General features: G+C 42.0%; 1 protein-coding gene across 1 annotated transcript in view; it reads left to right on the top strand.

Annotated features, from left to right (window-relative positions):
• GRAMD2B (GRAM domain containing 2B) overlaps positions 1-16,751 on the top strand; it is a 73,183-nt gene extending 56,432 nt beyond the window's left edge. The window contains exons 6-14 of the mRNA XM_030567136.1: positions 1,907-2,002; positions 3,044-3,115; positions 3,229-3,309; positions 3,983-4,094; positions 7,856-7,978; positions 8,175-8,262; positions 8,869-8,973; positions 11,776-11,869; positions 15,398-16,751. Of these exons, the coding sequence (XP_030422996.1) occupies positions 1,907-2,002; positions 3,044-3,115; positions 3,229-3,309; positions 3,983-4,094; positions 7,856-7,978; positions 8,175-8,262; positions 8,869-8,973; positions 11,776-11,869; positions 15,398-15,439 (813 nt within the window). The 3' untranslated portion in view covers positions 15,440-16,751. The remainder of the gene's footprint in view (positions 1-1,906; positions 2,003-3,043; positions 3,116-3,228; positions 3,310-3,982; positions 4,095-7,855; positions 7,979-8,174; positions 8,263-8,868; positions 8,974-11,775; positions 11,870-15,397) is intronic.
• Positions 16,752-18,221: the final 1,470 nt, after the last annotated feature.

Here is an 18,221-nt window from a genome sequence, read left to right as displayed (position 1 = left end):
TTAGAGGCATTCCGGTCATGTGAAAACAGCATAGTAAGCAGGCCAAGTAGTTCAGGGGTGGTGTGGAGGGTGTGTCTGTGTTTTTATTGTATATAAAAAATAATACATGCATGCACGCGCATGAAATTGAGAACTGGAGCTGGGCCAGAGCTCAAATTTTGCACCAAGTCTTCCAAAAACCTCAGGGGTGTTTTTGAACTTGAAGCTTTTGATTCAGGCTCATCTTTTTATCAAGAAATGTATTAGCAATGGCTTTTGATCAAAGTGGCCTTGACCACCTCTTCTCTAGCCTTTAGTGTGAGGGTCGAGTATTCATTTGGTTAGCCATCCCTAAAATGGTGAATGACAGGCTAAACATAAGCAAAAGCATTGGTGGTTATAGTTAGCCAAAACATAATGAGATCATTTCATGTCTCAGTGTTGCTTTCCTTAGACCAGTGGTCCCCAACCTTTTCAGTGTGGCGGGCGCCTGACAACTAGCCGCCGAGGAGCATGGCCACAGAGCAAGCAGCTGCCAAAATGCCACCGAGAAGCGGCAACGCCAACAAGCATCGCCACTGAAATGCCGCCAAGAAGTAGCGTCATCAAGAGGCGTCACTACCAAAGATCAATGGGATTTTGGTGGCAGCGCTTCTTGACATTGCTGCTTCTTGGTGGCATTTTGGCAGCTGCTTTTCTGGCAGCCAGTAGGCGGGTGCACATAGATGCCTTCGTGGGTGCCATAGTGCCCACAGGCACCACGTTGGGGACCCCTGCATTAGAGGCACTTCATAAACGGGAGCTAACAACTGAAAGGTGATAGATTATTCCATAAATAAAAAGGCTCCTATTTCCATTTATTATAATTCTTAGTCTGTAATACTAATATATGCTTTCAATTCAGTGCTATGAAAGGTCATTTATTAGCCAGATTTTAGACACACTCCCCTCTCTCCTAATCTCTCTCCCATATCTTAGTCTCTCTGGACTCTGCATCAGTCAGAAGTGTAAATAACAGAAATTCTAACAGGGGGACCATTCCATCCTCTGTATAGCCTGAAGTGTCACATCTGCCTGTCTTGCTGCCAGTCTCTTGTTGGAATCAGAGCCTGCCCTTCATGCTCTCTCTAGTAATATGGGATTTCGAAGTGAGGCCGATACCAAACTCCTGAACTAAAACACCCTGAAACTTGAGAGAGTCCTCATTAGAAACCAAACATTGTGATCAAGCATATGATCTCACTAATGAAGGCAGGAAGGAAAAGTATTGAAAGTACTGATTTATGTAAAGTATAGTTTGCAGGTGTATTTGCAAAAAGGCTGGACAGCATATATGGAGATGTGTTTATATTTAGCATGAGTGGGCTAAATCCTTTTAGTTATGCCGAAAGATCTGAACTGTTTACTCAGCTACTTGCCACAAACTAGGCACTATATAAGTAGTGGGGTAGAGCTTGAAATATGTTGGTTCTTTGACCTGTATCTCCTGTAAGCTACGTTCTGGAATGTTTCTTCTCCTAAATAGTCTGCTATGGGACCTTTTTTCTTTTGCACTATTTGCTGACCAGATGTTCTGCAAAATTAGAATAAATTCAGACCTCTTCTGAAAACTCTAGACCCTAGAAATGGGGAGGGGGGGATTGCTTTTGTTTCTTACATGCTTCACAAACTTTTGTTAGCATAAAACATAGCTGATGAATTAAAATTTAGACCTGAGTGAAAGCAAAAAACAGAGCTCCTTACATCAACCCACACCTATTGTGTGTAACAGTCAAAACGGGGCTCTGGAAAAGATGTAGTGTTTCAACATATTTGATCTATGTTAGTGGATTGGTTTTCACACAAACTGCTATTTGTACATAACCAATAAGGTGATTGAAGTATTATATTATTTTGGCACTCTAACAACATGATGATTTCATTTCAGATTAGTATTCCTGTGCTCTCAGTAAAACTAATAAAGAAAACCAAAACTGCCCTTCTGGTGCCAAATGCTCTGGTCGTAGCAACAGTCACGGACCGGGTAAGTGTAGCGTTATCTTTGACCTCTCTTGCTTTCTTCTCTCCTTACTCCTAGAACTTGTCATGGTGGAATCTTGAGGAAGCAGTTGCCAGGTGGCTGTTGAGAATATCGAGGCACAGACCAGTCCCATGTGGCCATTTTAGGGTCACAAAACCAAGCCTTAGGATTTGACCAACTCAATGGCCTGAAGCACCCCTCTGAGGGGACCTTCTCTTTGCCTGTCCTGTGGGAAAGGGGTGCTTCAATCTTCCAGAGTACCATATTTCCCCTGGGACCCACAGAAGATGCAGCTCTGCAAGGTATTGAGAGAAGAGGGAGGGTATAGAGAAGCAGGGCACCAACAGCTCTACATGGACCTACAAACCTCCCAGATTACTACATAGCAATCCAGGATGGAGCTGAAACAGTTGAGGAAATTAATCTATTTTGGGGGCCCTTTATGCAACTGCAGCGAGTCCTATCTAGTGACAGCAGGGCTTGAAGGGAAAAGTATCATCTACTGGATCAGCAGCCCCACCTCCTACAGCACCTCTGGCTCTGCTTGGTGATGTCCAGTCCAACCAGTAACAATCTAATTTAGTTCAGTTACAGCATAATAGCAGCCCATATTGGTATTCAGGATTGTTTCTGGTTTGTTTGCTTGTTTTTTAAAAAAACTGAACTCCTACAGTATCTATGCATTGGAAGGGGTCTGATTTGTCAATATAATTTGACTGGGGAGGATAAGGCAAGTTGACTTCCTCCCTCCAGAATTTGAGTGGGATGGAGAAAATATAGTTCTTATCCAGCAAAACTTCTGAGTTTTACCCGGGTGTAGACTGCAGGCTTTGGCAAATTTATGATAGGCCTAGTCCACATTTTTATAAAACTCTTAAATTGTGTTCTTTACTTCATATCTTCTAAGCCTTTCTTTACTATCTGCAGGCCTTTGAAAGTAATTGCTGAACCAGCAAGTGCACCCTGTAAACAACTGATAAGATGAAACTAGTGCAAAATACCTTTTTTCAAACAATTATGTAAATTATTACTTTTGTCTTTCAGTTCATATTTGTCTCCTTGCTCTCCAGAGACACAACCTACAAGCTATTAAAATCTGTCTGTGGACACTTAGAGGTAAGTATTGACAGAGTGAAGTTGTGAAGCTCAATTATGTTTCTTATGACTGCTCTTTATTTTAAAGATTAGCAATTAAATAACAATTTTTTTATTTAAAAATTGGCTTTCAGGATGTAAGTGTTGGCAATAGTCCCAATCCTTCTTCCACAGAAAACAGCTTCAGGGCCGATCGCCCTATGACCCTGCCTTTGGTAAGATGGTTTATTTTGCTTTTGATAAAGTTCCATTTATTAAAGTCCAAATTGTCCAAACTCTTCTGTTGTCTCAAACTGAAGGAAAGCTTGACAAACACACATTCTGTCACCTCAGAAAGCTCTGAATTAACTGCAAGTGGTTGGTGATACCAGCATAGATGTAATCTTGTCTCCACAAGAAAGATGCATGAATAGATGTGCTGTCTGTATATGTGCACTGAGTATATAACAATGCCTGTTAAGATCTGTATGTGGGCTGCGCACTGACTTGCATTTTTCTTCCTTTCCACATGCCTGCATTTCCAGCAGTCAGTCTTTTACTATGCTCTGTACTAATTTAGAGTTGCAGTAAGCGGCTTCCCTTGTCATTGAAGGCAGAATAGCAGGCTTCTCAAAGCTTCCCCTTGCAAACTTTCCCCTATGTGCCAGGTCAGTTCGTTGGTCTGAAGAAAAGCTGCTATTCAATAGCAGACACATGCTGCAATCAATGATCAAATAGTTCAAGCTACAGCTATGCTAAATTCTTCATCTCTAGAGTGACACCTTTTAATTTCTGCTGCTCTGGGTACAAATGTCAGGTGCAAGCGACCCAGAGTAATGGAGTTAAAACAAATAATCTTCATAATTTTAGGCCTTGCCTGGTCTTTTCCATTACTTCTCGTCCCTTCAGGATTTCAGTGAAGACTACTCAGATTTGGATGGTATAGTGCCTCATCGGAGACAAGAGTTGGAAGAGTCTAGCAGTACGGGCTCTCAGACCCCTGAATCAGAACACTTCCAAGGTCAGCATAATCTCAATATTTTAAGACTGAAAGTATTTAGAGCAGTGTTTTCCAGAGTGCGGGGTATACCTTCCAAAGGTTAGGTAACATGAAAGGTTAGCCTTGAGAGTACAGATGGATGTCTCAGTTGTTCTCCAGAGTCTCAGCTTGGATTTTAAAAAAATGCCTAGCTATTATCGGTTGTGAAGAAAACTTTCAGAACATAATCCAAGTGTAACCAAGGCAAAGACATCTGCCAGAGTCTGCTGCTAGCCTGAAGCAATGGTTGAGGTTGAGGTGTGAACTGCTCCATTCATTTCAATGGGTGTTAAATCAGATGCTAATGACCATGCTTTAGAGAGCAACTTTCCCCATCAAAGCATTTAGGAATGGAGAGGAAGTATCATACTATGAAGATCTACATCATGTTTTTTCAAAGTGTGGTTTTGGTGGAGGAGAGGAAGGAACGAAAGATAGATAAATTAAGATGTGTAGGCCTTTAATTTTACATCCAGCTGCCAGCCATTGGGGGGGGGTGTTATGCCTTTGCTAGTTTAGAGCGCTCTCTATCATCAAAAACTTTATTTGCATATAAGTACATATAGGTACCTCTTAATCTTCTTTTAAATATGCTAACAGATCAAGCTGCTTTACTCTTGCATCAGGCATGTTTTCCACACCTTGAAACATTCTTGTAGCTCTTTTCTGAATCCATTCCAATCTTTTAACCTCCTTTTTAGAGGTCTGAACACCAGAACTGAACCCAGTAGTCTAGCAAGAAAAAGCATGATCCAGTTTAAGTTGCTAAACTGGAATTTGGATTCAGTTCCCTGCTCTGCCTCAGACATCCTGTGGGACCTTCGACTTTGTTCCCCAGTTCTGTATCTGCAAAATGGGATAGTAGCACTTCTCACAGGGATGTTGTGAAAATAAATACATTAAAGAATGAGGCACTTATTTACTATGTTAATGTGACCTATGTAACCACCTTAGATAGAAAGTAATGGTCTAAGCAATACCCTATACAGAGATAAGACCACTTCCTTATTTCTACTTAGCATTCCTATTTGTTAGGCTTCTCAGGGTATGTTTACACTCCCAGCTGGGAGCATGCTTCCCAGGGCGAGTAGACAAGACATGCATTAGCTCTACTCAGTCAAGCATCCTAAAAGTAGCTGTGATAGCACAGGCAGTGGCTCAGGCTAGCCACCTGAGTACAAACTTACCTGGATCCCTCAGGTATGTATTCGGGCACCTAGTCCAAGCTGCCACCCATACTACCCCCAGTTATATAGATATTTCTAGCACACTTGCTCAAGCAGAGCTAGCCTGTGTCTAACTACTCACACTAGGAAGCAAAGTGAAACACTTACATTGTAAGTCTTTTTGTACAGGGCCAGCCCTATGTTTTCTGTCGCCTAGGCACAAAATATTGTTGGGGTCCTCGAGCATGGTGACTTGCCACCTCTGAATATTGGCACTCAGGGCAGCCATCCTGGTTTCCTGTCCTGAGTCTGGATCTGTCTTTGAAAAGCTGAGGGCATTAAACTCCGTTCTTAGGATCAGGAATCTAATTTCCTTTTCATTTAAAGTGACTGGGGTGATTTGTATATGCCTTTGTACCAGAAGCCAGTTTAAGTTCACAAAATATTGTCTACTGCATTAATTTTCAGTTTTACATTGCTACTTGACATATATCTTCCTCCTTCTCTGCTGATCCATTCCTAATATGAACAGTTGAATTCCTGCTTTATCCCATATTAGTTTAAGTAAATAGGTGCTTTTGTGTAATGGTGCAAGTCAGATAAAACAAAAACTATTTATCCTTGAAGCCTTGGGAAGTATCGCAGATGTTTCCATTTTAGAGTCTGGCTTTGGGCATATGAGCTCATTCACTCAAGGTTCTTTGAACAGTATCTGCAAATGCCTTAATATATACAAAGTTATCTTTCCTTAGCCTTGTGTTTTGCTTGATGTAATTGCTTTCTGTAACCAATCATCCCGAGACATTGCAGGAGGAGGGTAGGAGGCAGAGAGGATTTTGCTGCGTCCTTTAATTATAATGGGAATAGTGGAGTATCAGTCTTTGCAATCTAAAGAAATAAGGCAAAAATCTGCTGTGTTACGTTAGTGTAAGTAATGCCAACGTGCCCTGAGTGTCTAGTACTTGTAATGTTTTGCACCTCCTGGGCCATTCTGTGTTCTGCCTTGCAATTCCAAATAATTATCTGTATCACATGAAAAAACATTTTAATAACAGTAACTTCAAATGAGGCAGTGTATCAATCCTCTTTTGCTTAGAATAGCCTAAATTATTTTTGGGAAACTGTTCTGTTCTGTGCTAGTCAGGAGGTCAGACTAGATGATCGCAATCGTCCCTTCTGGAGTTAGAATCTATGACTCTATTAACTGGGTTAGGTTTCATTTAGTAGGGCTTTTTACTTTTGCCACGAAGTTTGAAGCCCTTCCCCCTCCCCACCCGCCCATGTTTACCAAGTGGGTTTCTGAAATGATTATTTGATGGTGGTAGGAAGCAACAACTAAACTGCTGAGTTGCTACCACCCACTGAACACATTTCAGTTTCAGCTCACATCTCCCTGGCAGTATTGCTATACCACCAGTTATAGGGCCAACTTTTCTAATACTTGCGTTCTCTAGGCTGCTTCAAGAGTGCAGAATTCTGTCCTGCAGGAACGAAGAACTTCCTTGTACTGCTCTGTTCAAAGTGCATTTCTCTAACCTGCGTTCACAAATAAAAGCCCAGCATCCCATTTAAAAAAAACCAACTTACTGCATCATTGCGGCATACTCAGATACCACAGTTACAGGTATGCTATCAGAACCTGAACTGAATATAATTAAATCAGGTTCCTAAATATAGCTACCATCCAATTCCCAGCAAAATAAATTGGCAGTCATCAAAGAGAATGGCTGGTCAGTGTGGCTAATGGCAGGACTTGTGACTTAGTCACATTGACCTGGTAGCTTGCTATTTTGGTGAAAACCACTATTTTCAGTGCTCTTCATTTCAAAAGGGCGGGTTCTAGGATTATTCTCATTTCACTTCCACTCATAATCTAGAAAACCTTCTTTTAGGACTTAAGTGTTTGTTTGTTTGTACCTACATGAAGAGGAGAGAGAGTAATTTTCAAAAAAAACATATTTCCTTTTTGCTTTCCTCCAGCAAAAAATGAATAGTGGACACACTTGTGCTTCTGCCCAGTATATGCCTGCATCCAAGTACTTAAAATTCCAAGTACTCAGATTTTGTGAGAACTCAATGGCAAAGCAAAATTTTAATTTAATTTAAAAACAAAAACGACACCCTTTACAATATTAGGAAGCAAGCATGTTTATTGGCACTATCCTTTTAAAAAGTAGTAGTGATCCAACGCCCCAGAGTTCACGATATTGCTACTGTAGTGGTTTGGGTCACTACTATAGAATATTTGTGTCTAGTATTTCTACATGTTCTTCACTAACAGATGGCAACCCTCATGAGCTTTGCAGGTTAACTTTAAACTTGCCAAAGGAACTTGAAACTTGAATACATTATAGCAAAGCATTTTACCACTGTGGTTTTTTTTAGCTTATAAAATGTTGAACTTTTATGCAGATTGTACTCAAATCTGAAGATGAATCTTCTAATTCAGCCACCTGTATCCAGATCCCAGAAGGGCTTCCCTTCCAATCTTTATATTGGGAGAAACTCTGTCTAAGATGACCTTAATCATTTCCTTTGTGCTTCACTTAATTTAAAATCCAATCTTGTTTTTGACAGATTACCACATCATTGAGACCCAGACTCATCTGAAAGTCTCCAAGGCAGAAGCAAAGTCTGTCCATACAGACATACTCAGTAAACATATGCCTGAAGGAACAGGCAGGAACGTTCCCAGAAATGGTAAAGAACCAAAGCTAGATCTTCAGCAGGTATAAACTGGTGTAGCTCTACATAGGTGCAGGCAGCTAAACCAATTTACATCAGTAGGGTATCTGTCCCTCACTGTCTACATCCTTTGCCACATATTTGCAAAGTTTCTTTTGTTGCATTATATCAGTCCACTTTGGTCAAAATAATTCTGTTCTTCTCATGACAGGCCAGGCTGGAGCCTTTGGATTTTTCCACAGAGTGAAGTCCCACAGATTTTTGTCTCTGAATCACCTACTTGTTTTCTATGCAGCTCTGTAAGTGAACAGTTTTTTTTACCAAGACCGTCAGAGTCTCCTCCTACCTTATTACACCAGTCTTACAACAGTGCTGATTTCAATGGAGTTGCACCTCCGCCTAGTGTAAAACTAGAAGCATGTTTAAAAGTGGGTTTCTTCATTCCTCCTTGTTCATGTACCAATAATAGGATTTTACAGTAAAATTTGTTCTGCTGTATAAAAGCCAAAAGAAGAATACTGTTTCTTGTGAACTTTCTAAATTGCTCAAAGAAGTGATCCAGGGTAGGTGTGGAATTTATAGCCTATGCCCTATAGAAACCTCTAAAGTGATTGTGACAGCTAAGTTTAAGAAATGTCCATCCAAACAATACTTAGCACTGCTGTAGACTCGAAGGATGAGATTTTTTCAAAGCTACCTGAAACATGGAGGCATCAGATGAATTGAGAGTCCTGTGCTCTAAGGCAGCTTTGAAAATCCCACACTAGGAATTGTACAGTGTACAAATAAGTTATTCATTGATTTTAAAATGACGAGTATTGTCAAACTTCTTTTTGGATACATCTGTCTGAGGGTGCTATGCTCCAACTAACGCAGCTGTCTTGTCATTTATTTTCCCCCTGCAGTGTCTGTATCCTAGTCTTTTCTACCTTCTACATGAGATATAAAATCAATGTTCTGGAGGAACGGCTAGTCTCCATGGCTTCCTTTGTTGACTCCCATATTAATAAGTAAGAAGGCACCATTTTTAAAGGAGAATAATCTTCTGTTTTTACATAGGTGTCCAGCAGGGCTTAGTATCTTCAAAACCTCCTGATAATTGATAACAACTTAGTGCTATTCAGTTCTTGAGCCTGCATTAGTCTCATCTTGTAACTTCCTCTGTTTCTCAGAAGCATTGGGGTACTTCAAGAGAATTCAGGTGAAACCTGGATTAAAGCAAATTTCAGTTAATTGGGAGTAAAGGTTACACAGAGTGTTATGGTATGGGACAATCTAGAGTTGTACTGTACCGTCCCTTCAAAGAGGCATATTTCAGAGCTCCTGAAATTGGCTGTTTTGCAAAGAGCACCTGGAGAACATCTGGCTAGCTTTAGACACTTCAAAACCTGCAGGCGGGTTCGTCTTATTGTGCGTGTTGTGGGGAAGAGGGTTCCTGAAGGCTTGGGCTACCTTCGTCTTCAGACTACACCCATCCTACTGCACTAATACCCCATTTTGTGATGCAGCACAAAGGAAAGAGGAAAAGTTGACTCCCTCAAGCATCTGGGCTGCTCTGGGTACCAGTGTGGCCATCATCAGCATAAATTAGAGCTGTCAAAAGGTCTTTAATTTACGTCAACCTCCTGAGGGCTGCCTATAGGCTGCTACATAGTTCAGAGCAGGCTGGAGCCCCCATAGTGCTGTGCACTATGTGCCTGCCCCCTCCACCGGAAATTGTTATGGCCAATTTATGGCTGCTGTGCCCCGTGTGTTCACTAGGGGAATTTTCCCATGACCCTTGTGGCCCAGTTCCAGTCCCTCAATGTTGCAGCAGCATGCAGAGCTCAGGTCAGGGGGAAAATTTGTCCCCAGTGCGCAACCCCCCTACTGAGGACATAGTTTATATAGACGAGGGGTTGTGTTTGTTTGAGTGGGTTGTTTCCCACACACACACACACACACACACACACACACACACACACACACACTCCTGAGGTAGCTCTCCCAGCAAAACTTTTAAGTGCAGACCTAGCCTTAAACTGTTAGGTATATTAATCGGGCAAGGGGAGAAGGAAATGGGGAAAATACAAGTAATTCAGTTAATATCAGTATCAATAACCTAATCCACTAACTCATGAATATTTATTCTTACTGCCTAGTATGTACTATGAATATGTCTATATTGCACTAAAAAACATGAGGTCAGATTTAATGAGCGTTTATTTCTAGTGCAGCTAGTTGTGGTATTCTGGGATCATTCAATGCTTAAGGTGCTTGGAAGAGATCAAGTTTATTCTGTGTTTGCTTCCAGTTGGCTGTGCTTAACAAGAGCTTCCAGGTGCCCTACCGAGGGTTTGTCTGGTAATCTCAGCCATTGAAGGCACAATCCCCAATACCACAGCAATAAACTCTCATCTGCACTTTCAGGTGGTTTAAAATAGATTTCCATGCCCCAAAACAATGGCCTCAGTTAATGGAAAAGTCAATAAAAAGTAAGCAGTGTGTGGAGAGTTTTGGATTAGCCCTTTGGACCCTCCAAATAAACATTCATCATCCTTGGTAAAAGGCAGTGAGGTACATAGTATATTTATAAGCAACTCACTGACCTTCCTGAGTTACCTAAGCAAACACAGGGCCTGCTCCTTGTTACAACATACAGCAGGGATACAGTTGTCCTTAAGAGAGCCAATTAGAGAAGAAATAGTTATTCCATAGCAGCTCAAAGCACAACTTGCTTTAGCTAGAGCTCATGACCTAGCACCGGTCTGAGCCCCAGAAACTTAAGATCCTACCCAGACATAGCAACACCTAGTTGCGCACCAAAACCACAGCTAGTTGGGTTCAAAGGTGGATATAATTGGGGAAACTGATCAGTATATTTAGGGTTACATTCAAGAGTGGATTATATTCTCGCCCTAATGTGATTTTGAACCTTCCTAATCTAGCATGCAAAAAATTGTTAAAAATCGAATAGTAAACCAGAATGCAAAACTGCAACAGCAGGTGTTGTACCCGGAAATGTTGACATTGTCAGCCAGCTGGAGAAGCACCACCTGAAAAACAAGCAGCGAAAGAAAGCAACAAAATGCTAAACCTAACACAAGGCAGTGCCATACCCAGAATGGGTGGGCCTGTCTGCAAAGTATTGAAAAGGCCCAATCTCTTGGGCCAAGTTACGTTACACCTCTAACTCCATTTTCCTGGCAAGTCATCCATGACAAAACACTCCCTGACACAACATTCCAGCCCACTTAGAAAAACTATTGCACCATTTAGCATCCAATTCTGCTCTCAGCTACTTATGCAACTTCAACTGACAGTGCGGATAGTGTGCATCTATCACAGGACAGAGTTAGGCTCTTGATTATTAATTTAAAGGAGTAGGAAGGGAGTAATGCCTTATCCTTAAATGGGAATGTCTGGAAAGCTGTTCATCCACTGTGTTTTTCCCTTATTTGGAGTTGTGTGAGACTGTTAAGGCCCCTTCAAACCACTTTGATAATGGAGGGAGGGTCATGCCAATGTGGTCCAAACTTCTAAAGGATAGAGAATAATCCTAATGTGCACTTTCCACTCTATTTATTTTTTCCCCCACTTTGTTTGGATCCATGTCATAAAACACGAGCATACTTAGAGGGATTTTACTAATAAAAATGTTAAGAATTTCTGTCTTGGTTTCTGTAGAATTAGTCTGGTAAAGTCTGAGGGTACAAATTACATTACAGAAATACTGTGCTAAATAAGTATCGCAGTAACAATGTTCCCATTCAAATCCTTCATTGTTTTCATCTTTCCTTTCCCCCATCACATCTCGTTCTTTTGTTTAACAGCCAGCCAGTGCAAAAAGGCCTGGGATCCCATCTGCAAATTAATGCTGATGTCCTCTGTGGTGAACTAACAGCTAACCTCATAAAATTGGAAAAGGTAATTGATTGAGATGAATAATACTATGTAAGTACTTAAATGCCCGGTACTCAGGATACATGATGATCACAACAGGTTTTTGTCAAACCACTGATGTTTCTTTCCCGAAAGTACCAGACTCTCCAAGATTTGCTTTTGTAGATCTCTGAACAGCATCTCTGGAAGAATCACCTTCCTGAGGTGAGAGAGTTCTTGGACAATGGCATAAATTAACAGTTACGCCTGAGCATGTGTGTCAGTATGTGTGAGTGCTACCTTATGAGAGGTTGAGAGATCAATTGCCATTTAATTACTCTGAAACCTCCAGTGATTTGTTGTGTTTATGATCCAGTTAATGACCTTCATTTTTGGCTGGTAAGGCAACAGACTTTTGATATTACTTTTCTTGGGTGATATGTTTCTCCAGTCTGTTTTGTCCTGCTGGAACGCTGGTGTCCACCTACAAAGTGGATGTTTAGTAATATCTGTTACTGTTTAGTAACATGAATGGACCAGCTGTTTGTTCCCTGCAGATGACCTCTTCTCTTTTCCATTTACTAACTGCAGAACTAAATGTATTTGCTATCCCCAGCTGGAAAATCAAAGAAAAACAAGGCTAGGCAGGAAGATATTTTCACCTGGTTACATTTATACTTCAAGTGCAGTAAACTGATAATTAAAACTAAGGTGTTCTTCCATTGGCCCAGCATGTAGGTTGTATTTCTACTGTAATAACCTTTTATTTGAATTCCTACATACTACAATCACATGAGTGTTTTTGTTTTTTGGTTTTTTTGTTTCTAAAATGTTGATAGCTTGCAAAGGTCTTCAATACAATTTGTTTTTCTAGAGCAAACTTCTCAGGTTGCATGTCACTGAGATTATTTAATATCACCGCTAGCAATATGTCAAAGGTTTCAGAACAACTTTGCTACCAAGAAAATGGGGCTTGATTCTCTCCTCAGTGTAAATCTGGAGACATTCAATTGACTTCATTCTCAATGTTTACTAGTTTAAAACTAGGAAGTGAGAGGAGATTACTCGCTATATGGTAAGATATATTCAGAGACCTTCAATATTGACCCAAGTACACAGGCCAAATCATTACAATGGAATTTCTCATATAAAGACTAATGCTTCAGTTCAGCAAATCACGTGAGCATGTTCTGAAGTCTCATTCATTTCAGTGGGACTTGAGCCTATGCTTAAAGTTAAATGCTTTGCTCAACTGGGGCCAAAAGAACTGAACCCCTAAAGAGACCTTAACTGTGCATATTTTCATACTTGGATTGCTGCCAATTTACAATACAATGGTCCTAGTGTCCTCTGAGCACAGGTTGTTGCATACCAACACACCTCTCTTAAACTGGCACTGGCACTCCTTCAATAAAGATTTGCTAAACCTTAGCAAGCATTTAAGCTAACGCTATGGAATAATTAGCTATTTATTATTTGTGAAAATTGTACTACTGGGTTGACGTTCTGCTCTGATTAAATTTTTTTAGAAGAGGAAAGTTATTAATCCTGGCACCTGTACTTAATGTATGCTTTCCTCTCCTCATCACGTCTTCCCCATAGACTTGCATAAGTCTGGCCTTACGCCTACTCTCAAAAAGCCTGTTCAGAATTTGACCCTGTTGCAGTGACCTCTTTTGAATGTGACCTTGTGTTTCTCTCAGATCTATTGAATTCCACACTTGTGGGCCACTGAATTCCCATTGGCTTAGTGCCACAATATCTAGCACTTCTAGACTCTTTTTGATGGGCTTCATACAGCTTGGTTGCCAAATGTACCAGATGTATCCACCAGACAAGTGCTTGAAATGAAAAACCAAAAGGATTCATGTGCCTCACCTATATGAGCCCCAGGATCTCGGTTGACTCCTCCACCTCTTCTGAGAAGGGAATACAATTAAAATGCAGGCACTAGATAATTTGTATATATTAACCCGGAAGCAGTTTTCATTTTTTTTCTTTCCATTTTTTTCTTCCTTTCCCTCAGTGAACCTATCGCTGCTTTTTTTTTTTTTTTTTTTTTTTCCCCTTAACGGGTGTGTTTGGTGTGCCTCAGGGAAGTGGGGGGTATGACAACATGGTTTTAAGGTAACTTTCCCTGATCCTGGGTCAACTGGAGGCTGGACGAGGCATGGCATAATCTTAGAGCAGCTTTAAGGCAGCTCCATATTACACTATCTGTAGCCAGTGGCTATAGCAGCTGAAGCTCTGGCAGAACACCATGTGTCCCACCTTGACATGCCCTATGCTAAAGTGGAGAGAGAAACAGGAGGCATCGAGCTGGCTAAGCTAGCTTTGCACCATCCAATTGTCCCCTTGGATAGCATTTTGGCTGCTTTGCACTACCTTCTACAACACAAAGTAGCTGGGGCAGAGAATAGAGCCCAGTATCTTTTTCCCTGGTGCTGGCTGCCACCTTGCTTCTCCTTAAAGGAGTAGGCTAATTTCTGGAGCATGGAATGTTTTACTTCATGATCTGTAGATTGTATCCTACTGTCCTTCGGATGAGGGGGAAGCCTGTCCTGTTTGAGCTCGCCAAAACACTTGAATTTTCCACTTTATCAAAAGCCTTTAGGTTTTTCAAAAGTTCTGTAGATGTTTTCTTGAGATTTTGGCCACCTATAAAGATGGTGGCCATCTTTCAATTATCAAAAAAAATCAATTATGAAATTTTGAAAAATTACAACATTGATAAATCACTTAAAGTTAATGAAATTAATTACTGGGTTCTTTCCAACTCTACTGTCAGTCATGGAGTAGCCCTGCTCTTTCACTAGCTCAAACATAGTGGAAGAGCAGGGCAGCTTCAGAATTTACCAAAAGTGCTCCTAAGTCCTGACACCTCAGTTCCAGCTTTCCAAATGAGTTTGTACCTGGTCAGGGCTGTCCCTAGGAGGGTGTGGGCACTGGACAAAGGTGCCAAATTTCTAATCTTGATGGGGTGCTCCTCCCTGGATCTGCCCAAGATCTGTCCCCGTGCCACCCCTTCCCCCAAGGCCCCACCCCCACCCTGCCTCTTCCCTGCCCAGTTCCGCCCCCTCGCCCCAAGCATGCTTTTGTGCCTTCACTCCTCTCCCCTCCTCCCCCCGTGCCTTCTCATGCCTTGAAACATCTGATCCACAGCAGGCAGGAGGCACTGAGCGGCAGGGCCTGCCAGCAGGTAGGAGGCATTGCGAGGAGCAGGAGGTTCTGGTAGGGGAGCTCCTCCTTGCCTGCCTGCTGCTCGCATCCCTGTTTGCTTCCTCACTTCACCCATCCTCCTGCCTCACCTCCCTGCTCGCCACCTCATGATTTTATCCATGTGCAGGGACCCTCCAGGGCCTGGGGCAGTCACCCCAATTTACCGTACCCAAGGGACGGCTCTGTACCTGGCTGATGCACATGGATGTTGGGTTGACTTCAGTATAGCAACCATTCGAAAGGGCATAAACAGCAGTGCTAGAATTAACTGGTGCACTCATACTTGCACTGAAGAATGCTTTCTGACTGTGTGAATAGCAGTAAGTATATCTGACCCTTCTGTTCTTCTTTAAGATACAAAACAACTTACAGAGACTACTTGAAGATGGTGACTGAAACCTTCATGTTCTGGGCTACTTCATACCTCATTCTCCTACGTCTGATAAGCAGCATCAAACACTGCAGTGAACTCTGCAGGCTGGAGTTCGTGTTCCATTTTTTGAATCTAAAGCCACACTTAGACTGCTGCAGTAGCTTCTCCGTCTCAAGAATCTGGAGAGTGGTTTATTCTTGTGCAATGAAATATATCTGTGTATGCTGACAATAATGTTTTTCCATTGCTAGTCACACATCAGTATGTGATTTTTATAGTTTGGGGCCAAATTCTGTTCTTGGTTCTCCAGTGTAAATCTGGAGTAACTCCCTTTATCTCAACATTTGTTTTTCATTTACATGGATGTGACAGAGCAGAATTTGGTCCTAGATGTACAGCTACGGAACCATCATGTGCAAATGCTTGTTGTCTTTCAGAGAGAGACCCCTGTGTCTCTGATATTACTGTAGTTATTAATAAACACTCCATTTTTAGTTTTCTTCTCTTCTGCTCCAGTTCCCCAAAATCTATGCATGCGTCAAATACCTTCATGTCTGGTCTCTTTGGGTCTGAATCTGAGGTGCTGAGTGCATTCTGCTTCTTATGTGCCAGATTCTCAGCTGGTGTAAATCATCAGCACAACTCTATTCACTTTGCTGGAGCTATACCAGCTTAATACCAGCTGAGGATCTGGCCCATTGACTTCAATGGAAATTGAGTGCCCAGTAGATGATCAGATCAAGCCCTATGCAAACGCTCACAATTTTTTTTACAAAATACCCCACCCACTATGAACTGTAACTTCTGCAAACTGTCTACAAGCCTGGGTGGCACACTGAGCTGCTAAACACAGTTTAAAATATCCGGTAGATTTTAAATCTATCATTGTTACATAGTTTTCTCAGGATGCCCTTCAGTGCTAAGACGCTGTCAGCTTTTCAGAGGGTCACATGAGGTCTTAGTTGTGCAGTTCCCATTCCAGTTACCGGGAGTCCCATAGCTAATTTGGTCACAGAAGATCCCACAGAGTCCATGACCTTACACAGTGGGAACTGGCAAGTTAATGAAAATACAATGATAGAAACTATTTTATTGGAGTGAATAGAAGAAAAATAGGTGTTCTGTTTTCACAGAGCCTTAAATGATGAGGTAACTGGTGATTTTAACTCTTTGGTTTATGAAGTGGGTTGGTTGGTTTTCATGAGGCAATATTTAAGGTAGCATAAGATAGAACCTGTAAGTAAACAGATGTTTACATATGCATTTTTAATAATCATTTCTGTGAAATGTACCTTATTTTGTTTAATAAAAAAAACTTTTAAAAAAAGTCTGGTGCTTACAATTTCGCTTGTACATTCCACATGTAACAGTTAGTTTTATACTATAAACAAAGCTGATAAAGGTTTTTGCAATCAGAAGTGTTGCTCTTACTGTGAATCCATTTTGTGCCTGCAAAATCTGTTTTCAAACCACCTTCTAAAAATCATCCTACACAATGTAGCTAGGGCCTGATCAAAAGCCTAATGTAGGCCATGACAGCCTTTCCATTGAAGGCTTTCATTCAGATTCCCAAGTGTGGATGTATTTTTCCTCATCTCCGGCCACTGGAGAAGATCCTCAGCTGCTGTAAATCCATGTAATACCAGGACCAATTTACATCAGCTGAGGATCTGCAGGAACAATTTTTATAGTGGGGATGCTGCTGATGGAAACCATATGTTTGTTCTTCAAGCATAGGGGTGCAGCAGCCCCACCAGCACCCCTAGTTCTAACACCACTGAGCATCTGGCCCATATTTGTAACATGTTGCTGTGAACCTTGGGTAAAGCTGTGCCTGAAGAATGTATGATAGAAGCCTCTGTTGCCCTCAGCCTATAGGCAAGGTGCAGCAATCTGCACAGCTGAGCCAGGGGCTAGTTGTATATGGTGCCCATTGGGTACCTTTCTCATTGAGTGGATCTGTTTCAGGTTAATGTGGTTTCCCCAGAAATACACACCTCGGTGAAGAGCACTGCAAGGCTTTGCTCTCCAGCATGCTGGAAGTTAGAGTTCCACACCCCAAGTGGCCACTTTCCTTTCCATCCCATCCTAAACACAGCATGGCAGAAGTTCCACTGAATGTACTCTTTGTGGCTATAAAGTTTCTGGGCGGGTCTTTCCTATTTACTTAGATGTATAAATATCACTAGCTGAGAAATTGATAAACAAATCTCTCCCCATACAACTTTTCACCTCACATTCCCAAATATGAGCCACATTCTTCCCTCACTTATGAAGTCAGTGGAGTTGCATGGGTGCAATGGAGGGCAGTCCTTCACTCGCTCCAGGGGCCCCAGAAAACTCTCGAGGGCCCCCGGAGCTTCTTCCACTCCGGGTCTTCGGCGGCGGAGGGTCTGTCCCTGGGGCGAAAGGACCCCCTGCTGCCAAATGACTGCTGAAGCGGGACCCGCTGCTGAAGTGCAGGATCTTTGGCGGTAGGGGGCCCCCGCCGCAAGTCTTCGGGGCACTTTGGCGGCAGGTCCCAGAGTGGAAGGACCCCCCCGGCTGCCAAATTACTGCCGAAGCAGGGACCACCTGCTGATGAAGACCCTAGGCCCCCTGAATCCTCTGGGCGGCCCTGGCTCTCAATCTCTCCTGTTGAAGCTGGTCCACTTTGTGGACCTACCTACACATTCATTGGCCCAAAGAGAGAGAGAGCACAAAAGAATTACTCTATATCCTGGTGGTGATTATGAGGCACTCACCTGGGAAGTGCTGAGTTCAAGTCCTTGCTCCATGGAGTGGATTTAAACTGGGGTTTCCCAT

The sequence above is a fragment of the Gopherus evgoodei genome, chromosome 6, assembly GCF_007399415.2.
Source record: "Gopherus evgoodei ecotype Sinaloan lineage chromosome 6, rGopEvg1_v1.p, whole genome shotgun sequence".
NCBI lineage: Eukaryota > Metazoa > Chordata > Testudines > Testudinidae > Gopherus > Gopherus evgoodei.
Note: the sequence above shows the minus strand (reverse complement) of the source record. Positions and strands in the feature narration are given on the sequence as shown.